Raw genomic sequence first — 26,664 nt, 5'->3', positions numbered from 1 at the left:
GAATACCTCAAGGTTCAATTTAAGCCTGTTTTACCTTATGGTAAAAATAATATACATATTTCACTAAAAACGCTTGTTAAATTTAGTTACTAGATAATAACCGCATTTTTCTGTGTATTTTACTAAAAGAAAGCAGTACCTGCCACTGTATGAGCCGCTCCCGAGTCTCGAAGGCGAGAATAGCGACAAGGTCGCGGCAGATGAGCGCCAGCGTGTTGGAGTGCTTGTCGAGCGTGAAGCCCGCCTCGGCGCCGAGAAACTGCTGTAGCGAGAGCGCCGCCTTCACGCCGCCCGCCGCGGCGTTGTAGCGCGAGCGCGCGTCGCGGTACAGCTGCAGGTGCACGCAGTCTGCCGGGGAAACTCAACGTCAACCGCTTGTTTGCCAATTTCAATATGTGAACTTTATCAAGGGCGTAAGATTATTTCTATGTAAATGATTATTTGTTGTATGTGCTATTGATAGTAACGATTGTTTTAGTTGTAAATGCACCGCCTACAATTTTTTCTGCTTTGCCCTGAGGTTGACTGGTAGAGAATGCCTCGTGGGACTGGCCAAGTGCGAGTCGGACTCGCGCACGAAGGGTTCCGTACCATTACGCAAAAAACGGCAAACAAACCACGTTTGTTGTATGGGAGCCCCACTTAAATATAAAAACAGTGAGATGGTTGACATGGATTTATCTGTCCATTTATTATACTCGAAATGGTTTCCAATAACGTATTGTCATAAATTTTAGAAAGCGTGACAAGGGTTAGGGTGTTGGTAAATTTTAGTCAGAATTGTTCGAAAATTAGACAAAAACCCAATCTATAGCCATTAAGTTAAACAAAAACAATTCACGATTTATTGACACTAAAATAACTACGCCCAAAGAATTAAGAGGAAAGAAACAATGGGTGCAACACGACGCTAAGGCAATTAGGCAAAGACGGGAAGACATAAATTTAGTTGTACAATTGATTCTTTGGAATAGCCAGTCAATGCGAATTGATAACAGATGTTGACGGAAGCGAAATTGTGAAAAAAAAACTGTGGCGAAAAAAAAAAGGTACATTTACTGAGAATTGGGGAGGGCGGGATCTAAGATGATCGAATGGTCATTCTCCAATCACGAGCATGTGAACGCATGGGCCGAAAAATGAAGCCCGGACAGATTTATTTGGGGGTACCATCTCTCTTTCCAGGGGGAGGAGTCTCTTGGAACGGGAGGCAAAGCAGGGAACGGGATTTGGAAGTCAGTCTGAATTTGGGCGCGAGTCGAGCAAGTCCGGCGAAAGGTTCGAGTCACGTTCAGAGAGAGAGTCTGAGTGATTGGTGGGCTAAGTTTACATCGCGGGAGAGTGGAGTGCCATTACTAGTGTAAATAAATAGAAGTGTTTGTGATCCACTGAGGTGGGAGTTTATGCGACTCGAGAGGCTTCGAGGAGCTAATTCTAAGAGAATAAGTGGGGCTACGGGAGTCCGGGTAAAGTATTTCTAACTTTATGCATAGTAAGTCACAGGTTGTTTCACAGCTTTGGTAATAGAATCGAGAGCTAAAGCTTCACAATTTGCTGCGGATTGGGTAAAATGGATACCTATCTGATAGCTTACAACATTTATCCCACGGGGCAGAAACAAGGGATCCGGCAGTGGAACCAAATAGAAATTGGAGTCGCTGTCGTGGGGGTGATCATACTTACCATTTTACTAGCGGCATTATGTCGGGAGATCTGGAATAAGGGAGTCTGCTGTCGTCGCGGGGGAGTCGTTAGAGGTCCCAGGGCCGGGGGGGATTCTTCGCGGGTAGATATTGAGATGGGCGAGATTTAAATGTAATGGGACCACTTTGAGGTCTGACTGTGAAACTACCTAGACGCGCTGTAGATAAGATGCTTTTCTAGAATAATGTATGATAAGTCAGTGTGTCTCAACCTCGGTGATACCAATGATTAAATAAATATTCTTTTGAGTAGAAAATTGCAAGCATGCACTAGTATAACGATGATGTACATATATACACGTATATACATATATTATATTGATTGATGCCGAAGGGGTTTTTCATTTGGACATTTCGTTTTCCCCTTGATTAGAATGGCGCTAGGAATGGAATGTCCGGCCTACGGATGAATGCCACTGCATTCATTCGCGGTCTAAATAATCAACCAGTTTCGTTTGTGTTAGTCTAGATTACCCAAGTGTCTGGGTAGATAAAAGTTTAAAAAAAAATTTGGAAATAAAATAATTAAACTGATACTACCTTCTTTTATTACTAAGATTAAGACCCGTCCCCGGGTATTTAATAATGGAGATTCGCTAGACTCAGACTTCGTTTAAGTATAATTATAGCCAGTCCACGGATACTATCCTGAACTCATGAGATGAGCCTGATCGAATCTCCAGTACTAAAAATCCCGCTCTCATACAACTCTGTCACGATACTTACTTCACTTGGTCACTACTAGATACACTACTCCTTACTACCTAAATTTAGATGAGTAAAGGGGACTAAACTAAAGCCAAACAACTGAATTGTCATGGAAGGGAATTAGAGCCCTCTCCGACTTAGGTCTGAGGATGCAGTGAGCCAGAGGCGACACAGCCAATGGTAGTTGACCTACTTAATGCTACATAACAATTGAGTTAGGCCCAAGATACTCTATTAAGTTTCAAGCCATATGAGTACTGGCACTAGGCTACAGCAGTACTATTCGTCATGCTGATTAAATCAACGAGTGCAGAGGCGAGATCCAGAGTGGGAGTTGAGCAGCCGGGAGCTTGAGTAGGTATTCACTGGGCAGATAGGTAACAGATACTAAGTACTTAAGAGAAACTTGGGTGGTGACGCAGAGTACGGGATATTGAGGCAATTATTTAAATTTGAATTAAATTTGACCGCTAAAAGGCGAAACTGAAGTACTTAGTCCGAGCGGCGTGGCGGCGGCGATAACTTGGTACCCAAAACACGTCATGTCTTACAATTGACCTCCGACCTTGGTTTGGCCAAACCAAAACTCTTTATCTGAATACATATATATATATATAAATATAGAACCATGGTTACTGGGGGAGGGTCTAGAACCCAATTTATTAAGTACCGGTCCTTTGGACAATGGGAATACGTAACGCTTCGCAGCGATAAGGAGGTCAATTGCCCCCAATAACAATGTTTAAGGGCCGTGGATCGGCGTAGGGCGTCCCTGTACCAGAACGATATCGGTCGTACACGATGGGCTAAGAGCCTCATACATGTATCAACTCAATCACATATTCTAACCTGATCGGTCGCGCTAGAAAATAAATCGGTCCTTATTTATACCAGGATAGTTAACTATTTAGAACTATATCGCATTGAACTAAATTCGTTACGTCAAAATCTCGGAGAAATCAGGTAGAGTGAGTGATGAGTCTGCATTGTCCGCCGAACAAAGTACTCACTCCAGTTAATATATTGACCTTAGTAACGACTGACCCGGAGACCGAAATGTCCCCTAACTGCAGTGTTGGTTTTGTTTCCTATTAAGACAAGAAAGGAAGGTAATTTTCTCTAAGGCACTCGATCACAAATCAATTAAGCTAGACGATCCTCATTGTACCACCACAGAAAATGGTGCGTGTGACCAAGGATCTAAGTACGTATTCGAAATAACGATACGACTAGATCTATTTTAATAGCATAAAAATAGAACACAACGTAGGAATCGTGACCGGGTCTATGAGAGAGAGATTTTGAGTTTAATACGAGGTGGGATAAGAGACACACTGTGCTTGTTATCATGTATATATATTGTGCATTTACATTTACCTTATGTATAAGGATGCAAAAATAAACTGTATGTCTCAAATATGTAACATTTACAGGGTTCCACGGAGGAGATTGCGGCGTTTGAGACATTACTTCTTGCTTATATCTTAGACTAAGTTCCTTGGGCCTTGAGATTTCATATGCTTGTAGCACATTTTGAGCTTCGTTAACATCCGTTATAAACATTTCGCTACTGTCTAAATTTTATCTATTATATGACAAAGGTTGTACAAAATATAAACTAACTTAACCTTGGTGGGTTCGAACGGTCAATAGTACCGATTTACAGATTACAATTGTACAGATTTAGTACAGATTGCGTTAATACAGATTTGTAAGAGATGTCGTCGCGTAGAGGGAGACGCAATGCGAGACAGGTAGGACTAGGCCGGACCAATACTAGCGAGGTAGAGGTGAACGAGAGAACAGAAGCCGGGGGAAATGCGACGTTAGAGTTGATTTTGAATAAAATTAACGAATTCGAAGAGAAACTAAGACAGCTGAGTTCGAATGCGGGCGGGGTACGAAGGGAAAGTGCGAGCGGTTCTATAAGTGAGGTGACAGGGGTAGCTAGTGCAGGAAGTGATGGAATCGACAAGCAGGGGTCGGTTAGTATTGCATCCGCGAGTACCGTAACAACAGCTTCAGAGGCTCGGAATTTATATGTGGTACAACCCTCTGTTAGCAAGCCGAGTTTCGACGGTAAACCATTCACTAATCCTATTGCATTTTTAAAGCGGTTAAAGAAGTATATAAGGGCAGTAAATGGATCAGATCGCGAGATTGATATAGCGCTAGGTTGCATTACTGGGCACGCCCGTAAGGTTATGGATTTATATTCGAAGGGGTGGGTTACATTCGCCGACTTCGAGGCTGATTTTAGACGAAACTATTGGACTGAACAGATTCAGGAGTCCGTGAGGTATAGGCTGATTAATGCAGTATATACGAGCGATTCAGGAATGACGATGTCTGAGCATTTTGCCGAGCATGCCGAATCAATGCAGTCGCTGACTATTGCATTTAGCGAGCGAGACTTAGTAAATTCCATTATGCGACACTACGCGATAGATATACAGAGGTTGTGGTTTACTAGGACTGAGGAAGTTAACATCATGAGCGGGGCGAACTTTCTGAGAAGCTTGGAGCAAAATATAGTTGAGAAGTCAAGGGGGGTCGCGAGAGGGGTAGTCGGTAGTAGCTCTAGAGGAGGACGGTACAACATGTCTCCACTTGCACGTCCTACCGTGGCGACAATTTCAGCTAATAGGTGGAGGAGCAGGGGAAGCTCGATGAGAGGACGGGGTTATCACCAGGGTCGATTTGGGTACAGGACAAACTTTAACAGACCTGCATTATCTGGGGTTGAGCGAGAAGGGGTCAGCACTAGACCGGCTATTGCCTTTGTGAAAGAGGGAGAAAGCTCTACTCAAATGAAACATGTGGGGGAGGGACAGTCAAAAAACTAGACTTCCCCACACAATCGAGGTCCGATAGTTTAATGTTGTGTAGTACGGGGGATAGAGGGACTTCGGAGCGAGTAAGGACAGATGTGGCTTATAAAATTTTAACTAACAATGGATGGAAGCCAGGACAGAGTCTGGGAGTAGGCGAAGGGGGTCTAAAACGATTGTTGAAAGGCGGTGCAAGCGTTGACAATTATAGTAGTCAGTCAGTAATTAGGGCCATAGGCGTCTTATTGGAGGACCAGTTTAGCAACGTGGCAGAATGTAATGAAATGGACTTTGCTTGTGGGTTTTGCACAAAGGGAGGAGTGAGAATGTACACGATGCTCCATGAAACCGATGAATTGGACAACTTAGGGTTTGACTATTCTTTACCTAGGTTACCGGAAATATGTGTGTGTTTGTACGGGAGGGATATAAATGCGCTTATTGATTCGGGGAGTCAGGTTAGCGGAATGACTAGAGAGTTGCACGATTCTATTCAAAGGGAGAATGGGAATTTACCTGCGATCGCTATTCCAGCAATACAAGTGCACGGGGCATTTGGATCGCGAAGCGAGAGCACGAACCGTCTAGTACTAATAGAGTTTCAGTTGGGAAGTACTTTAGTAGAAGCACCCGTACTAATTATGCGACGGTTACCTAGATCATTGATCCTGGGGTACGATTGGTTACAAAGAGTAAAGGGGGTAGTGAACTGCGGTAGCGAGCGGACATTGACTATCGAGCATTTGGGAGTCAAGTCTTGTGTCAGATTGAATACAGATTGCAAGGTTGAAAGGTTAGGGGGAGAGGCGAACGCGGCTACTATTAATTCGGTACTCAGCCGAGATATTAGGCCGATAGGGCGTAGTGGATTGGATAATGATTCTGACAGTGAAAAAAATAAAGGGTACTACCTGGGCGATTCAGCCTTAAGTAATGAACAAAGGGAACTTTTAATGCCGGTACTAGACAAGCATTGTAAAGTATTTACGGACAATTTAGGGCTGACTAACAAATACGAACACGTCATTGAGTTGGTGGACGACACCCCTTTTGTGAAATATAGTTACCCGGTACCATTGGCGTATAGGGAACAGGTAAAAGAGGAGTTAGACGAATTAGAAAGGCTAGGTGTAATCAGGCAGGAGGCAACCCCGTATTGTAGCCCACTCACGTTCACTAAGAAACGAGATGGGTCAATAAGACTTTTGTTAGACGCGCGCGAACTCAACAAGAAAATGATAGGTGACGCGGGGTCACCGCCACTCACTTCAGAGATTTTGCAATCCTTTCATGGAGTAAATTATATCAGTTTGATTGACTTAAATAACGCTTATTTTCAAATACCCTTACATCAGGATTCGAGAAAATATACGGGATTCTCTTTTATGGGGAGGACTTACACTTACCGCGTTTTACCGCAAGGATTAAAGACATCTGTGGCGGGATTCTCCAGGGCAATGGATTCTATATTAGAGGGGGTACGCGAGTACTGCGTGAACTATTTGGACGATATCGTCATATTCACCACAGGGGACATAAGGCTACATTTAGAACATCTAGACCAAGTACTAGGTAGATTGGAAGGCGCGGGGTTAACTGGCAGACTCGAAAAGTGTCGATTCTTATGTGTAGAAGTAAAACTATTGGGGCACATAGTGAATACTAATGGGGTGCGTATGGATCCTGAACGAGTGGAATCCATACTGGACTTCCCCATACCTCGAACAACCAAACAATTACGAGGGTTCTTGGGGCTAGTGAACTATTTCAGGAAGTTTATCTCGAGGTACAGCGAAGAGGTTAGGCCACTTTGCGACTTATTAAAACAAAATACAAAATGGGTATGGACACAAGAGAAAAACGATTGCTTTGAGAGGGTCAAGAAATTATTCGTAGACACAATACTCCTGGCACATCCGAACCCGAAGGAGACTTACTACTTACAGACTGATAGCAGTAACTTAGGGGTCTCTGGTTATGTTTACCAACTGGACGATGTGGGAGAGGAAAGGATAATAGGCTTCTGTAGTAAGGCTTTATCGGAAACGGAACAAAAATGGACGGTTACGGAACAGGAATTGTGGGCTATCATTTTTAGCTTATCGAAGTTCGAGACATACCTGAGGGGGGCACGATTAGTAATTAGAACAGATCATAAGAGTTTGATATTTCTACAGACATGTAAATTACTGAGCGCGCGGATGATACGTTGGGTACACTACATAGGGCGATTCGACTACACGGTTGAGCACGTAAAGGGGCAATCCAACACAGTAGCCGATGTGTTATCTCGACACATAAAGGGGACAACCGATGTACTGACTAGCAAGGCTACAGGGCCCGAAATGAATTTATTCAAGGTGCTATTAGGGCGGGTAGTACAAGACAGATGGAAGGAAATAGGCAGCCTTCAAGGCCGTGACAGGGTAGCTAGTGAAATAACCAGGCGTATGGAAACAGCGGGCACACCTGAATCAAAATACTATGTGTTAAAAGAAGGGGTCCTCTATAGGAAAGACTTACACAAGGACACATTAAGGTTATATGTTCCTGAGGTCTTGCAGAGGGATTTGATTGTTAGCATACATGAAGAAATAGGTCATTTTGGACGTTACAAGGTCAATGCGTTAATGAAGCGTCGTTACTATTTCTCAAATATGACGCGCATAATAGGACGGGTTGTGAGAGCTTGCGAAGCTTGCCAGGAGTCTAAGCACGCGTTAGAGGCACACACGGGACCGATCAAAACTGTAATAGCTACCGAGATAGGAGAACGGGTCTTTTGTGACATCTATGGGCCCTTGCCGGCAGGTCGTTTCGGGTTCAAATACATATTTGTAATACAGGACGCTTATAGTAAACTGATCAGGCTATATCCACTACGACAGGCGAGCGGGAAGTCTACACTAACATGCGTAAAAAAATTCTGCAACCAGGTCAAGGTTAGGACACTATGCTCGGATAGAGGCGCTAACTTTACATCAAAAATCTTTGAATACGGCGTTCGCCAATTAGGTATCGAATTAACACACACATCTGTTAGAAATCCGCGACCGAATTCAACAGAGAGAGTTAATAAGGAATTAGGGAGGTTATTTAGAACATATTGCAATAAATCGCACCGTTCTTGGGTAGATATATTACCGGAGATAGAAGATTGCTACAATCAGGTAACACATACTACGACAGGGTACTCGCCAAATGAGATAGTATGGGGGACAAGGACCCTACTATCGACCGATTTTGATAAAACCATAGCGAAGGGGGTAAATCTACAGGGAGACGTGTTAGAGCAGATTCGGATACAGGCGCGACAGAACATAGTTAAGGCGGCGCAGAGTAGAGAACTTCATTATAACATGAACCATAAGCTAGTACAATTCGAAATCGGAGACCGGGTGAAACTTAAGACTTTTGCAAAGTCCGACGCCGACAAAAAAATAACGAAGAAATTCATGCGTCTGTATGAGGGACCTTACGTAATAGGGGCAGTTCCGTACAATAACGTATACACCCTGATTGACCCCCATACTGACAGTGTCAAGGGCAATTTCAATGCAATCCACCTGTTCCGCTATTATGGGAACGCTTAACAGAATAGGGTTTATTAGGGGTTAGGGCGAACAAAGGGAAGTAAAGAATGTTGACCACCGTCATAAACACGGGGAGTTGAGAGTGTATGAACAAAAAGGAGACCTGAGTTGGATAGGTTTTATTGCCGTCCTTGAGACATAATGGATAGGCGTGGGAAACTTGAGATAGACGTGTGAAAATTTGGATTAGTGTGGGAATTTGAATGGAATAAGGGTTCGATGTCAACAGAAACAGTAGAAGGAGAAATATATCCTTAAACGACTTGGTAGGTGTTTAAGAATATATTTGGGGGAGTGTGAGATGGTTGACATGGATTTATCTGTCCATTTATTATACTCGAAATGGTTTCCAATAACGTATTGTCATAAATTTTAGAAAGCGTGACAAGGGTTAGGGTGTTGGTAAATTTTAGTCAGAATTGTTCGAAAATTAGACAAAAACCCAATCTATAACCATTAAGTTAAACAAAAACAATTCACGATTTATTGACACTAAAATAACTACGCCCAAAGAATTAAGAGGAAAGAAACAATGGGTGCAACACGACGCTAAGGCAATTAGGCAAAGACGGGAAGACATAAATTTAGTTGTACAATTGATTCTTTGGAATAGCCAGTCAATGCGAATTGATAACAGATGTTGACGGAAGCGAAATTGTGAAAAAAAAACTGTGGCGAAAAAAAAAAGGTACATTTACTGAGAATTGGGGAGGGCGGGATCTAAGATGATCGAATGGTCATTCTCCAATCACGAGCATGTGAACGCATGGGCCGAAAAATGAAGCCCGGACAGATTTATTTGGGGGTACCATCTCTCTTTCCAGGGGGAGGAGTCTCTTGGAACGGGAGGCAAAGCAGGGAACGGGATTTGGAAGTCAGTCTGAATTTGGGCGCGAGTCGAGCAAGTCCGGCGAAAGGTTCGAGTCACGTTCAGAGAGAGAGTCTGAGTGATTGGTGGGCTAAGTTTACATCGCGGGAGAGTGGAGTGCCATTACTAGTGTAAATAAATAGAAGTGTTTGTGATCCACTGAGGTGGGAGTTTATGCGACTCGAGAGGCTTCGAGGAGCTAATTCTAAGAGAATAAGTGGGGCTACGGGAGTCCGGGTAAAGTATTTCTAACTTTATGCATAGTAAGTCACAGGTTGTTTCACAGCTTTGGTAATAGAATCGAGAGCTAAAGCTTCACAATTTGCTGCGGATTGGGTAAAATGGATACCTATCTGATAGCTTACAACATTTATCCCACGGGGCAGAAACAAGGGATCCGGCAGTGGAACCAAATAGAAATTGGAGTCGCTGTCGTGGGGGTGATCATACTTACCATTTTACTAGCGGCATTATGTCGGGAGATCTGGAATAAGGGAGTCTGCTGTCGTCGCGGGGGAGTCGTTAGAGGTCCCAGGGCCGGGGGGGATTCTTCGCGGGTAGATATTGAGATGGGCGAGATTTAAATGTAATGGGACCACTTTGAGGTCTGACTGTGAAACTACCTAGACGCGCTGTAGATAAGATGCTTTTCTAGAATAATGTATGATAAGTCAGTGTGTCTCAACCTCGGTGATACCAATGATTAAATAAATATTCTTTTGAGTAGAAAATTGCAAGCATGCACTAGTATAACGATGATGTACATATATACACGTATATACATATATTATATTGATTGATGCCGAAGGGGTTTTTCATTTGGACATTTCGTTTTCCCCTTGATTAGAATGGCGCTAGGAATGGAATGTCCGGCCTACGGATGAATGCCACTGCATTCATTCGCGGTCTAAATAATCAACCAGTTTCGTTTGTGTTAGTCTAGATTACCCAAGTGTCTGGGTAGATAAAAGTTTAAAAAAAAATTTGGAAATAAAATAATTAAACTGATACTACCTTCTTTTATTACTAAGATTAAGACCCGTCCCCGGGTATTTAATAATGGAGATTCGCTAGACTCAGACTTCGTTTAAGTATAATTATAGCCAGTCCACGGATACTATCCTGAACTCATGAGATGAGCCTGATCGAATCTCCAGTACTAAAAATCCCGCTCTCATACAACTCTGTCACGATACTTACTTCACTTGGTCACTACTAGATACACTACTCCTTACTACCTAAATTTAGATGAGTAAAGGGGACTAAACTAAAGCCAAACAACTGAATTGTCATGGAAGGGAATTAGAGCCCTCTCCGACTTAGGTCTGAGGATGCAGTGAGCCAGAGGCGACACAGCCAATGGTAGTTGACCTACTTAATGCTACATAACAATTGAGTTAGGCCCAAGATACTCTATTAAGTTTCAAGCCATATGAGTACTGGCACTAGGCTACAGCAGTACTATTCGTCATGCTGATTAAATCAACGAGTGCAGAGGCGAGATCCAGAGTGGGAGTTGAGCAGCCGGGAGCTTGAGTAGGTATTCACTGGGCAGATAGGTAACAGATACTAAGTACTTAAGAGAAACTTGGGTGGTGACGCAGAGTACGGGATATTGAGGCAATTATTTAAATTTGAATTAAATTTGACCGCTAAAAGGCGAAACTGAAGTACTTAGTCCGAGCGGCGTGGCGGCGGCGATAACTTGGTACCCAAAACACGTCATGTCTTACAATTGACCTCCGACCTTGGTTTGGCCAAACCAAAACTCTTTATCTGAATACATATATATATATATAAATATAGAACCATGGTTACTGGGGGAGGGTCTAGAACCCAATTTATTAAGTACCGGTCCTTTGGACAATGGGAATACGTAACGCTTCGCAGCGATAAGGAGGTCAATTGCCCCCAATAACAATGTTTAAGGGCCGTGGATCGGCGTAGGGCGTCCCTGTACCAGAACGATATCGGTCGTACACGATGGGCTAAGAGCCTCATACATGTATCAACTCAATCACATATTCTAACCTGATCGGTCGCGCTAGAAAATAAATCGGTCCTTATTTATACCAGGATAGTTAACTATTTAGAACTATATCGCATTGAACTAAATTCGTTACGTCAAAATCTCGGAGAAATCAGGTAGAGTGAGTGATGAGTCTGCATTGTCCGCCGAACAAAGTACTCACTCCAGTTAATATATTGACCTTAGTAACGACTGACCCGGAGACCGAAATGTCCCCTAACTGCAGTGTTGGTTTTGTTTCCTATTAAGACAAGAAAGGAAGGTAATTTTCTCTAAGGCACTCGATCACAAATCAATTAAGCTAGACGATCCTCATTGTACCACCACAACAGAATAAAATAAATATTTAAGTAAAATAAATGTTTAACTGTCTAGCTATCACGGTTCATGAGATAAAGCCTGGTGACAGACAGACGGACAGAGCAGGAGTCTTAGTAATAGGGTCCCGTTTTTACCCCTTTGGTACGGAACCCTAAAAACTAAACCCCCCCCCCCCATACCTACCCCCAGAAGAGTATGAAAAGAAATCATTTATATTAAATTTAATTATTCCCTACTTGGAACAACAAAAAGTTCATGGCAAATGTTCCTTAAAAATTGGATGTGTAATAATTAACAATTTCAATTTGTCAATGTGTTCAACGAGGATGAAATAGCTCCAGAAAGGGGCGGGTAGGATTCAAATCACTTAATTTTATTTAGGTTTCATTCAGTTTATGTATTCGTTAATTACACATAATCAGGCTATGGTTGGACTTGAGTAGATATTTTAAATAATTCGGGACATTTACTTAAAAAAACTATTCATACCAACAGCAAAACACGAGTACCTATAGCCACTACTATTATAATGGTAGTGACAACAAAAAGACGTATAGAAAAATAGAACATAATATGGAAAAACGCAAAGTATAGGTACGATCCATGAACTATTTCTTCAGCTTCACCTGTTCACAAAACCCTTTCACAAACAAACTTGTAATAAATATGCCGTCGACAAGTTATTATGGACAATGTTTTATAACATTTTTTGCTGCACCCCTCGGCCCATAAATGCGGAGAGTGAATGTACTGTAAGAATTTTTATTACACTTTAGGGTGCAGCGAACAATGGGGGACGGCGCGGATTCAAAAAAAATCGTTTCAAATCCGATGGCGTCGGGTGCTTTATCGAGGAGAAAATATCGCGCCTTGGAGCGAGGAGCTTCTTTAAAGTATATGGAAACAAATGCCTGCTCTCGCCGAAGTCACCGGCCCTTTATGAGTTACAGGTCTGGACGAACTTTCGAGATTTATGGATTTAGAACATTCTTTGGCTTAATTCTATCCCTTCGATATTTAGGTCCTCGCAACAGTTCTACAAAATCACTTTACCACTGTCTTAATCTGTCTATCCCACCAAGACAGCAGCTAATTTTCCCCTTCAATTGTATAAAATCCATGAAATGCATGCGGCAATTAATCCGTCATGGAGCACGTTTTAATTCGGTCATCGGAACACGGAATATTTTAGTGCAAAAATAATTTGCAGGTCCGAATAATTCGCTAATTTATTCACGAGAGGAATTGTTTGCAATGGCCGTTAATTTTGGTAGTAAGTAACTAAGTAAGTAAGTAAATATTCTTTATTGTGCACCATAAAGTTAAAAAAATACACAGAAAGCGAAATACAAGCTTAAGATTAGGTAACAACAGGCGGTCTTATCGCTAAAAAGCGATCTCTTCCAGACAACCAGGTGCAGGTTGCAGGTGTTCATCTTTAGTGCATGATATTTATTTCATTCCAAGATAAGTAAAGTTGTATGATAACATTACTAACGAGGTATTTATGGTCAGACTTTTCTATGCAGGTATAAATATATTCTCTATGATAATAAACTTATACAGTTTCGTCAAGATATTATGAAATTGCATACCTATGTGGCCAAATGGATAGAATGAGCATAGCATTTCAAGTAATTTATTAAATGCATTTTTCATATACTTTACCTAAACAACTTAATGCAATAAGGACTTTACTTCAGTTTTACCTATAGGTACCGTTCTAAGAATATCTAATAATGTTTCAAGTCTCAAGCTTTCACTACATTCAATTACTTGTAAACGACCTGATTTTATAGCAATCCAAGTGGGTGGTTCCGTCAGTCACAGTAACACACTGAATGTGTATATAGAGCTCTTACATTGTTCATTTATTGCTGCTCCCTTAACTACTTCCGCTACAAAGTCGTACTTTTGTATAAAGGAGCTACGCTTGATCACTGGCGCATCGTAATAAAATTACCGATACATATTAGAAATAAAATATAAATTTTACGAGATCGTTAAGTTTTGAACCGATGAACAACAAAATAAGTTTACGAACACAAATAGCTGACGTGCCGGCGCCGCCGGGACTAATTGTAGGATTCGTAAGGCACCGTTTTATTGCCACATTCTTTAAATAGGTACTTTATTTTATACTTAAAACTTTGTTCTCAAGTCTGTAATCTTTCCAAAGGGGACGTAAGGTCTATTGTCGCGCGGTTCAGACGACACGTTTAATGAATTTGTGGGGGTTCGAGTTAAAGTGTAGAAGTGGAGGTCAAGGGAGCGACGTGGGAGGCCACTCGGTCATTTTAGGTATTTTATAGTCGTATTTAAGTACGAGCTAAGTGACAAAATGCGTATCTTTATACCGTGATGTCAAGTGCATAAAAGGTTCTACGGTATCTTTTATAACTTTTTTATATGCTGGCGAAGAATAACATTTACTAAATATAAAATTTGTGTCATTAATGAGTGCAGTGCACTTCCCCCTCGACAATAAGATTCGTGTCGTTATAACTTTTGTCACTGACTGCATAAAAACATTTCTCCAATTCTTTACATGAAGCAAAACTACTGCACAAGTTCGTCTTATTAAGGTTGTCTGTGATGCGCAAAGTGCAGCGATTCAGGGAGTCGCCCATTAAAGGGTCCCTCGCTGAGCTCGGCGCGCGCCGGCCCCCTCGCTGCAATGTGAGGGAGACTTATTGTTTTCGTCGCCACGCTAACCTAGTTCCCCATTTCTTTAAAGTTATAACTATCTGCAGTTATTGGGATCAAATATAATATTAGCGGAGTCGTCTTGCTTTGTCATGCTCGCGTGGCACGAATATCTCTGTAGTAGTAGAAAGTAATCCCATTTAAGTGATAACAATGTTGTAATTTTTACTTGAGAACTCCACTTGGGTAGGTATTAACCCATTTGCTAATGAGTGAAGTCTATTCAGATAGTAATTTCTATATTACAATCTTGTATTGTATCCAGTAGAGGAATAGACCTCAGTAATCTTGTAAGCTTTCCCGCTAAATAAGACTGAGCCCTAAAAGTGATCAACTTTTGTGAAGTTGCAATCTCACTTTAAATGTTCTAAAATTCGGTATTTTTACCGACATAAATGCCCAAAGTCGGTCTCTTTTACTAAAAGCTATCACCTGTTTACTTTGTGTTCAACAAATTTATTTGATGTTCGTACATTTACAAATACCGCGCCCGATATCCATAACTCGTAAAATATCTCGCGCGCAGTCTTCTCGCTTATCGCTCCGATTCACTGACGTCTCCATCATCTCCCCTCTTATCTGCCGTATCATTGCTGCCCCTCCACCCCCTCAACCGCTTGCCTTACACCCCTGCCTCCGCCGCTAATTTATATGTGACATCATCGGGCCGAATGGCGCGCGTTCGCGAATCAATTGGACACATGTTCGTCGCGCGACGCAATTATGCTTAATGACTTTTGTATACTGAAACCCATGTGCTGGGCCGTGGCGACATTTATAATATCGATATGACTACAGAAAATACTTCGAAGAACAAGTTACTTATATATACCATTATATGTACCATTTTTATACAAACTAAATCCTGGTTTGGCGAAAAATTGCATCAAATTAAGGTCCAATTTTGAATCATATCTCCAGCAACAATTTGATGTTCATATTGAGGGAACACTATTTTTTTATGACGACAGCGAATTTAATTGAAACCTACTTAGAATGGTAAAAAAATACGAACGTCAGGGTGGATTGTAAGAAAATGGGGGAGGCCTTTGCCCAGCAGTGGAACACTTGATTAGGCCAGTAAAACATTTAAAGACATATGATATTAGAAAACCAATGTCATTATTGATTGACAAATTTTGAGTCGAAACAATGAAATCAATAAATCATCGTAAGTTGCAGTACTTGCAGTAAATATTTACCTATAATAGTAATATCATGCTACAGCGGATAACAACATATCCGATGTCATGAGTCATGAGCTACAAAAGACTAAATTGCAAAGGTTACTGCATATTCACGACACCGCGCCGTCAGCTGGCACGTCATTATATTTAATGAAGTTTGTCTTTTAAACCGATTTGTCTCACTCCACTCTATACACTCGCTCGCTCGAGATTCAATCTCGCGATTAGTGCCAGGCCGTTAAACGCTTACTTTACTATGTCACGATAACGGTATATAACAGTTTTATGTTTTGTTATATTATTGTCAGTCGTGACTAATTTCCCAACTTAAACTTAAACAACCTTTTTGTAATTGGGGATTTTAGGTAGGTATATTTTTATATGTAATCTTCTTATTTATTTTTTGTTTATTACAATTTATCACTTCCTCGTTCGTTTTTTTCTCCGTCCAACTTATTCTTTCCATTCTTCTCCACAACCACATCTCAAAAGCCTCTAATCGAACGAGGAAGTGCTTCGAATTGTGGGAGAGAAGAGAAACCTGCTGAGAACTATAGAAAATAGACGAGGCAGAATGATAGGTCACTTGATAAGACACGACACTTTCTTTAACACTATATTAGAAGGCAAGATAGAAGCGAGAAGAGGCCGCGGAAAACCACGAGCAAGCTACACACAACAACTGAAAGCGAAAGCAAATGTCGTGTCTTACAGGGACCTAAAGAACCTGGCCGAGGACCGAGAAAACTGGCGCATACTCCACCGACAAGAGCCATGCTCTTAAATTATGAATGAACAATTTATCATCCCGCTTATCATGTAGTAGCAAGAAGCTACTGATTAAGTTGTACATCTGGAGTAAAACCCTATATGGAAGTGAAACGTGGAAAATAACCCTAAGAGAAGAATGGAAGCATTTGAAATGTGGTGCTGGAGGCGAATGGAAGGCATTAGTCGGAGAGACAGGATAACGAATAAGGAGGTGCTAAGTAGAGTGAGTGAAAGAAGAGCTATTCTGAACACTATTTGCAATAGACGCGGGAAAATGATTGGACACTTAATACGACACGACTACTTCTTTAAAAGTATCCTGTGGAGGGGCGGATAGGAAGCAAGCGGGGTAGAGGAAAACCCAGACGCAACTTTTTAGATCAAGTGAAAGAAAAAGTAGGGGTCGTGTCGTATCAAAAAGTCAAAAAGCTGGCGCAGGATAGGGAAAGCTGGAAGATACTCCACCGACAAGAGAAGTAAGTTAATGATGATGATGATGATGATGACAATTTATTTTATTTTTAGGTTTAACTTTAAGTTTAAATTTATAATATTTTTCTTGAATTTTGTATAATCTTGGCAATGTTTAAAAAAAGTATCGATTATACAGAACTTATTCAGATATTACACTTGTTCAGATATTTTTAAGTAACCTGTATCAAGTTACAAGGGTTCAAAAAACCGGCTAAGTGCGAGTCGAACTTGCACACGAAGGGTTCCGTACCATTACGCAAAAAACGGCAAAAAAATCACGTTTGTTTGTATGGGAGCCCCACTTAAATATTAAATTTATTCAGCTTTTAGTATTTGTCGTTATAGGGCCAGGATTACACTTGTAAGTTTTACTTACGTAAGTAGAGACACAGCTATACTACAGAATGAGATATGAATATCGTTATCTCATAATTACAGACCGATTGCAATATTATCGATATTCGGAAAAGTATTTGAGTCCATTATATATGCCCAAGCAAGAAAGCAGCTGAATGGTTGGTTTTCTGACGAGCAACACGGTTTTCTGCAAAAGCGATCAACCACATCAAATCTGATTAATACTGTCACATTAATAGCTAATAACTTGGATCAAAGAAGGCAAGTAGATGTTGCCTACTTTGACTTCCAAAAAGCATTCGACAAAGTAGATTGTGATATTTTACTTAAAAAACTGTCTATGGCCGGATTTACTGTACAATTACTTCAGTTTTTAGCCAGTTACCTCTCAGATAGGCACCAGTACGTTCAGTTTAATGGCTGCAGATCTACCCCATTCGTAGTCACTTCTGGTATTGGACAGGGAAGTAATCTGGGACCCTTAATGTTCCTAATTCTCATAAACGACTTGCCGACAGAAATTAAATTCTCGACCTGTCTGTTATTTGCCGATGATTTAAAATTAGTTCTCCCGATTGTCGATCCGAATGATCCCACATTGCTTCAGCTTGATATAGAAGCAACTTGTAACTGGGCGTCAAAAAATAGCCTTACCCTTAACATAGACAAAAGCTCGGTAATGACATACGCCCGAGTTCGCCAGCCTATAACCTACCAATACACTCTTCAGAGCAAACCTATGAAGCGTACCAATGAAATTAAAGACCTTGGTGTCACTTTTGATTCCCAACTAACATTTAATCCACACATAGCCAACGTTAGTAAAGAGGCTAGAAGATGTCTGGGATTCATCATTCGACAAGCTAAATCATTTACCAATCAGCACGCCATTACCATCTTGTATAACGCTTACGTGCGTAGCAAGCTGGAGACGAATGCCATCATCTGGAGCCCCCATGAGCAACAATACGTGCTTCTATTGGAAAGAGTGCAAAAATCGTTTGTGCGATTCCTATACAAGAAAATATACGGCGCATACCCTTTCCTATATCCAACGCTCTTCATATATGGTATGGTAAACTACCTATATACATCCCTTGAAGCCCGAAGAAACATATACTTAATTAAATATTTTTTCCATCTAATTCGCGGTCAATTAACAAACTCCCAGCTGTTAGCACAAATACCGTTACGCGTTCCCCGTTTATCAACGAAACAACTGCGTACTCGCCGTCGCGATCTCTTCGCCATTCCTCCAGCGCGCACGCGCGCGCTCGCCTCCTCTCCACTGCACCACGCGCATTATTATTAAAATTGATGAATGACATACTGGACAGCGACAAGCAGCTTGACATTTTCTTCTCCCCGGAGACTAAATTTTTAAGTGCAACATCTCGTTACTTGGAAAGTATTGTTACCCCTAGCTCTATTGTAGAATCTGTGACATAATTGTTGTAAACGTTTGTAATTAAGTTTAGATTATATTATGTTATGTTGTATCTTTTATTTGTTAATGTGAATTTAATTTATACTGTGAAAATAATAATGATTTGTTGAAATTTCGTTTGGATTAAATTGTACTGTAATATTTGTTACAATAAAAAATAGTTAATAATGTGACATGTGACATACATAATGATGATAATTTAGTAAAATTTCATAATGACATAATAATATAATATAAGTATGTACCTATTTAATGATATAATTCGTAATGGAACATTTGATAGAATTGTATAATAACAGAAAGATGAATATGTAGGATTATATTAGTGTATAATCTTATGAAATAATTACTAACATCACTATTAGCACGTAAGGTTTATCTGTAAGTGCTGATATGTATAATAATAAACAAATAAACAAAATTCTAGCAAATAGCTTTGTCCCTACTTACGTAAGTAAAACTTACAAGTGTAATCCTGGCCTAGCGGCAACAGCAATACATCTTCTGTGATAATTTCAATTGTCTAGCTATCACAGTTTATAAGATACATCCTGGTGACAGACGGACACACGCACGGACAGAGGAGTTTCCGTAATAGGGTCCCGTTTTTACCCTTTGGGTACTGAACCTTAAAAACGACGAAGCGCTTCGAGAAAAGGTAGGGAGTGCCCTTGCGCTTCGCTTTGCTCGTCTTGGCGGGGGCACTACCGTGCCCTCAGATATAGGTAATGCATTTAATGGACATATTAATTGTACTTAAACTTCAGTCTAGGTAGGTATCAGCCCGGTAGCTCCCACAATTTCGTGCGCTACGTTGACAGCACGATATGCACATGCAGTCGAAGCAAGATGTCGTGTCTGGAATATCGTAGGTACCTCCACAAATCACTCCATCCCGATAATATCGATTCTCCTATCTCCCGCCGTATATGTAGTTTCGATGCTTTTACTCCATTTGCTTCTCAACACGTTACAAAAATACCGTCTATGAATAATACAAAAAGGGACCGTCAAATGTTTATGAAGTTATACCCTCGTTCGATAAATAAACAAGTTATATTTAAATAAACAAACGAATATAATCCTAATGGTGTTTGTGGGGTTGGCGAGTCCACGGTTATCGATTGAAGCCTAGCCGCACCCTCCAGGGGTCAAGATCACTAACACGTCAAGCACATGTTGGTGATTGACAAGTTCGATGATAAGATGTTTAATTAAAATCATTCAATGCTAGTTATTGTCGAGGCGTCGAATCGCAGCGTGGTGTTGAAACTCTAGAGCCTCATTTCAATTGTAATTATTTTTATTTAAGCACTATAGCTAGCCGTAAAGCAATGAACAGTGGAATATCTTTAAATTAGGAATATTAAGCGGAATGAAGAGCCATTTTGCTTACAATACACAGGCAACAATGAGTGTTAATCCAATTCAAGTAACAGTTAATGATAACTAAGTATAAATGCATAATTTAAAAATATGGATAACGATTAAAAAAGACAAAAACTTCATTTTCAACGAGTTATAATCCCTCCATTACAATACATCAAAAGTTGAGGGGATCGTAACATTTGTAACAAAAATGTACCGATTAGTGAACAAGTACCGTGACAAGCACATTTGTTCACAATCGCGGCTGAATGGCAGAGCGTCAGCGGTTTAATTACCGACCGCTCCGCAGCGCGCGGCGGCGCTTCATCAGGGTTTCTTTCAGCAACAGGTCGCGGCGACATGTCGCCTTGGCGCGAGCTAAACTATTGAAAATCTTTATTTTCAGGCAACTAAATATTGTTCCATAGATAAGTATATCTTAAAAACTAAAACACACATGGTTGTGGTTGCGATACATTAATTAAGTCTTGCGCACACCGAATATGTGTGCGCAGACGTCTGCGCGTGCATGTGCAAGTGCGCGTTACAATGTATTATAATAAATATACAGATCCTTATCGTTAAGAGACGGCACACTGCTTGCGTGACGTGCGCGTGCGCGTGCGCGACTCCAACATTATAATGCACGCGCAAGTGCACGTCCACGCGCACGCAGCCGGATTAACCTCTTGAAAGATAAACACTGACAAAGCGATACATCGCAGTAGTTTCCTTGAAAACATATTTTTTTTGCTATTTATCAGTTCATGATCAGTATTTCAATGTCATGACAAACACTATTGTGACCGTTATCTTGTAGTGAAAAAGTTGTTTCTTGTATTTTGACATTATCATCGTATGATAGACACAAGACGGTATGCAATCTGATGCTACTTAAGATACCGAAAGGTGTATTCTGATTTTAATAACAGCGGGGGAATAAGTTTTAAATTTACCTCCGACGACGCGGTTTTAAGTCCCGTCGTTGTGAATAATAATAAGTAAAAATCGTGAAAGTTTAAATCAGTGTTTTTAATAACAGGTTATGTATTAGATCTGGATTAGTTATGGATCTGATCTATCAGTGTCACAAGTGACGTTTTTGGTTGTAGAAATTTCGCTTTTGGCACTGACAGATCAGATCCATATCTAATCCAGATCGAATTCATAACCTGTTATTAAAATTAAGAATACGCCCGCTAGCCCATTATACAGCATTTGTTTGTTTATAGTTCAACTCCAATGACTAAACAACGAGAAGAATCTTAAACGAACTGGAAAAATTGCCGCTTAGCCTGCATGCTTGCAAAGCTTGTAGTCCCAGGTTTAGGCTGCGTTTCGAGCAGAGATGCGCGAAAGTGCGTTGCGAGGGATGTGTTTTTAAGAACCAATAGAACCACTGGACGCTGAGCGAGGAAAACAAATGAAGTGATTCCATTGGTGCTTGACAAACACATCCCTCTTAACGCATCCTCGCACATCGCGCAGTATACTAGAAACGCAGCGTTAAATCCCGGCAAAGACATGTATTGTGTGAAAAATACAGATATTTGTTCTCGAGTTATTTATGCCTTGTATTTAAGTATTTGTCTGTGTATTCGATAGGTACTTAATAGTTTAGTACCACCTAGCCAATTTCAATTCAATTAAATTTTTATTCAATTCGCCTTAGCATTATTTATTTATTTTAACCAGATGAAGAAATGTTGAAAAAAGGACATTTTGAACAAAGAAGAATAAAATTATTACGTTTACATAAGTGCATAAGTATAACCGTAACAAAGGTGACGTTAGTGTCTTTTGTCAAAACCGGCGTCGTAAACCGCGTGCGCACAGCGTGTAAACAAAGCGATAGCATAAAGTACCTAATCCAATGTTTTGTATGCTGGTCATTATTTAATCATTAATCTTGACAACCATCAAATTAGCTATAAAGATATCATTATAAAATTAAATACCGTGTTACAGGTAAATACGCCCGACTTTCAAAGCAATTTGGCTACTTCGAGACAAAATATGTATCTAAATATCAAAATGTATTTTAGCGTATACATAGGTGTTTACATAAAGGTTAAATAGGTATTCAGAATATAATAAGCGAATATGAAGGCGGGGAACTCGAAGACAATTCCAAGAGCAACATTCGTGATCGATGTTTGTGTTAGTCAAAGAAACAAACATAGCTGGCTAGTTCTCCCGATAAGCACATTGACAAACGGATTGCGAAGAATGATAATCTCATTCCATCCTGACATGTTTGACATGTACGAGTATTCGAACCGGAAGTATAAATAGGTATTATTTATGCGGTGACAAGGACTTTCGAAAACGTCGTGATAAGCACATTGGATAAATTGATTTGAAATTGAAAATGGCTGCCAACTTAGCTTGGGCTAACTCTAGTCAGAAACTTGAAAATCTTGTTTAGTATAAACCTAAATAGATATACGAAATAAAAGAAACTCAGTGGAGTAAACAAAACGAGTGCTTTTTGTTTAATATATGTCATCTATTTAAATATACAGCAGGGTGGAAAAAAATTATGGGCCCTTGAGGTAAAACATTAAGTTAACTCATTTTACTTAAAGGAAACATTTTTTTATTAAAAAAAATACAAAACTGCATTCAAAGATTTCCGCTTGTCTAAAATATTCGGTTTTATGGATATTTTATACGACAGATGAGTGTAAGACCTAATGTTTCCTGGACAAATGTTATCATTAGCATTAACTGTATCGACTAGTAGATAATAGCGAGTGTTTATTTTTTGGAATTTTTAGTCGGTTCGTTTCCCGGGAGAGACAAACGAATTTAAAAAACCTTTTAATGCAGTTTTGTTTTCTTAAAAAAATAATAGAAACATACTTTAAGTAAAATGAGCTAAGTTTTAAGGCACTTTCCGTCCAGGGCCCATACATTTTTTTCAACACTGTATAGTTTATATAAATACCTAGTAGTGCTTTTACTAAATGACCCAAACAGCACTTTTAATAAAATGATTTGCTTAAATTTTCATTAATATTTATCATATTAAAATGGTTTTACGATCAGCCGACCTATGTTCCAATTGGGTGCCTGTAGGTACTGTAACTGTAAGTGTACATTATGTAATATTTAGTAGTGTGTTGTGTTGTGTGTAGTACGAGTAGCACTAACCTGCGACAGGCGACAGCTTCCGCATCACGCACCAGCGGGACTTCCACTGCAACAACACATGCCCGCAGTTAACATGACACACAGACAATAGATTAAAACGGGTCACTCACGTATTTCAAGTCAAAGATTGCTCGACATGTTCGACAAAGAAAATCAAGATTAATCTTCGGCTTAACTACGACGTATTTGAATGACATAACATCATAATTATTCATATACACCTTGGCTAACTTAAGTTAGCCAACTACCAACTATAGAAGCACTAAATCCTTCGTTAATGATTCATTGAGTGTTACTTTTAACACTTTGAACAAAACTTACGTGAGACATACACACATTAAATATGTTAAAACGGGTTGCTTAAGTATTTTAAATCGAAGATTGCTTGACATGTTCTGTGACCCAAAAATATTTATTTATTTATTAACAACAGATAACATAATCATAATGCGCACTTAAAGTTATTTATATCAACTAATACGGTAATCCTTTAAGCATAAGCGTTATCGCATTGGTGTTTATTGTAAATACAAGTAACGATAGGCACACATGCACAGTAGTCCGATGCTAACATTCAAACACGTTTTGAGAATGTAACCCAACAACGCTCTGAGGCGGGATCGGGAGGCCTATCAAATAGGTATCAAGAGTTTGTGCGGATGTTGACATCTCGAATATGACGCAATATTATAGGTTACAGTAAACTGCAGAGATAGTTCCTAGGACCAGCTGATTGTAATTAGAAGCGTTATTCAGCTATTCAGATTGTTAAATCTGTTAAAGTTGTGATATATGTAGATATGAAACGACCACACGCGTTTTATTGGTGCGTACGAAATGCACTGCGAGACGTGTCAATATCGTGTTATAATGCATTACTGGGGCAAATGTCAACATCGATGTTGCTGCCCGGACTTCTGACATTTGCGGCAGCAATGCAGTATTTTCAAACGCTTTAGTTCTCATGGGGGTCCATCACTAGAATTCTTCTTAAGCATATACTTACAAGAAAATAACATAAAGCTTCAGCTCAGCAGCTCTACATTTTCTAGTACCTACTTACTTACTCCTACTTATCATCTTATGTCTATTGTCCATTTCTTATTTCTCCTTATATTGGCATACTTCCTAACTGTCAAAACTGTCTTTCCCGCTCTTTTTCTAACAACTGTACATATGTCCTGTGCTGTCTGTGATGTCCATAACAATAAATGTTTTTTGTTTTAGGTTCCCAACACAACTCCTTTTCTTCTTCTTCGTCTATCTAGCGTTATCCCGGGCTATGCCAGGGTCCGCTTTCCTGCTTGCCTTTCCTTTTACCAAATCAAAATTAATTATGCACCGAACATTCTTATCGTGCGTGGTACGTGTTAAAACGTCGTCATTGGCAAGATCCCTCCTGCCAAAACACACAAAAGTGAGCTGGAAGAGATCCCTTACGGGGATAAGTTCGCCTTAACCATAACACAGAGAGAACACAGTAAATGTGTACATTTACTGTATTCTCTCTGTGTTATGTACTGGTTTGTGCAATAAAGTGTTTACTACTACTACAAGAGAGGAAATACAGTAATGCTAGTAGTCTGCATCCGAACGGTAACTTAACAATACAAAACCACGTATAACTCACCTTCTTGCCATCGCGGAACTTGACAGTGCCCTCGATGATGGTGCTATCATCCGCCATCCTGCTCGTTCTTACTGCATGTCTGTCCCTGTCCCACTACACCGCACTGCACCCCACTCACTGCACACACTCACTCACTGTCACCGCATCACTCACTACGCGACACTTCGAGTGGGAAGATCTGAAACAAGGAAATTGTACAATTAAAGAAGAATCTACTGCAATAAACGCAAAAAATTTAAGTACCATCGTTCGCACTTATATTTGATAGTGATACCTACTCGATAATCTCTAAGGTTAATCTATAAACAAAAACATTTTACGAAATCTTTCCAATACGTTACGTTTATACTAATTTTAAAATGCCAAATTCCAAATCGAAATGCGTACTCGTAATTCGTTTTATTACCGTAACTGTAGTAGGTACCTACATGCAGTAATGAGGTGTTTAAACGGATAAAATAAAATAAATAAATAATATTATTATGGTTACATATCCTTAAAAACTTAGGGTGAAAAAATATATGTACACACAGGAAGAAGCGTACATGAACTTTAGTGTAGCAGACTGTACAGAAACTACAGAACACTGAAAATAATAGTTAGCTTAGCCGAACTCGTTGAGAAGCTCAAACAATAAGCGCCACTTACACCATCGCACTAAACCGTTAACCCATTGTCAAATTATACTGGTAATCATAGTAACTCCAGGTTTAACCGGTTAACCTCGGGTTAGTGAACGGTGCAAGTGGCCCTAACTGAACTAAAGTAAAAAGAACTACTACCTATATTTTGATCAATATTTTAAAACGAATTTTGTTGTTACTAATCGACCTATTGATCAGTATAAATAACACATAGCTTGCAAGCAGTTGTGAAGTAGTAACAAAATATTATGTTATATTTCTTACAGAGAGGGCCCCTGTTTATTGACAAGAAGTGGCAATGAAGTCTTCGATTTAGAACACAGGGTAATAGTTCGCCCAACGCGCATGATGATAAAAATATTATCGTGACTAGTACCTAATCATAATTAATATGTACCTGTAATCAAAATGCTGATAATATGTGTAATCCCCTGTATCCCGAGGGATCCCGCGCCTGCGCGGCGAGCGGCGCGCGCGCGCCGTCCGCAGCGATAACATCCTCGCAATCCTGTCCTCCGGCCGGCACAACTTTCTTCCCTCTACCACAACATTAACCCTTATCTTTACGTTATAATGGACCTAAGCGTTGATACGCGTTATCACAGTTGCGTCAAGATATAATCGTTTAAACATACGGTAAAAAACATTAGTATGATTGAAGTTAATATGCCTGTCTAAATCCTGATTATACTGACCCGAAGAGCGCATTCGGGTTCGTACGGGTACGTGCACATTTTTCTGTCTCGTTGCTAAATAAACATTTGAATAATGGTTAGAGATAGGTATGAAACTATATGCGCGAAATATCTTGCTGAGCCGTTATTTGACAAAAACATGCATTCTAATTTCACGTGATGGCGCGAAATGTCAA

The 26,664-nt window shown here is 40.1% G+C and overlaps 1 protein-coding gene across 1 annotated transcript in view; it reads right to left on the bottom strand.

The window, feature by feature from the left end:
* LOC134746417 (uncharacterized) overlaps positions 1–26,664 on the bottom strand; it is a 34,782-nt gene that overhangs the window by 4,678 nt on the left and 3,440 nt on the right. Inside the window, exons 2-4 of the mRNA XM_063680783.1 lie at positions 25,150–25,327; positions 23,520–23,565; positions 140–348 (exon numbers count right to left, since the gene is read on the bottom strand). Of these exons, the coding sequence (XP_063536853.1) occupies positions 140–348; positions 23,520–23,565; positions 25,150–25,206 (312 nt within the window). The 5' untranslated portion in view covers positions 25,207–25,327. The remainder of the gene's footprint in view (positions 1–139; positions 349–23,519; positions 23,566–25,149; positions 25,328–26,664) is intronic.

This window comes from Cydia strobilella, chromosome 13 (genome assembly GCF_947568885.1).
Source record: "Cydia strobilella chromosome 13, ilCydStro3.1, whole genome shotgun sequence".
Classification (NCBI taxonomy): Eukaryota; Metazoa; Arthropoda; class Insecta; order Lepidoptera; family Tortricidae; genus Cydia; species Cydia strobilella.
Note: the sequence above shows the minus strand (reverse complement) of the source record. Positions and strands in the feature narration are given on the sequence as shown.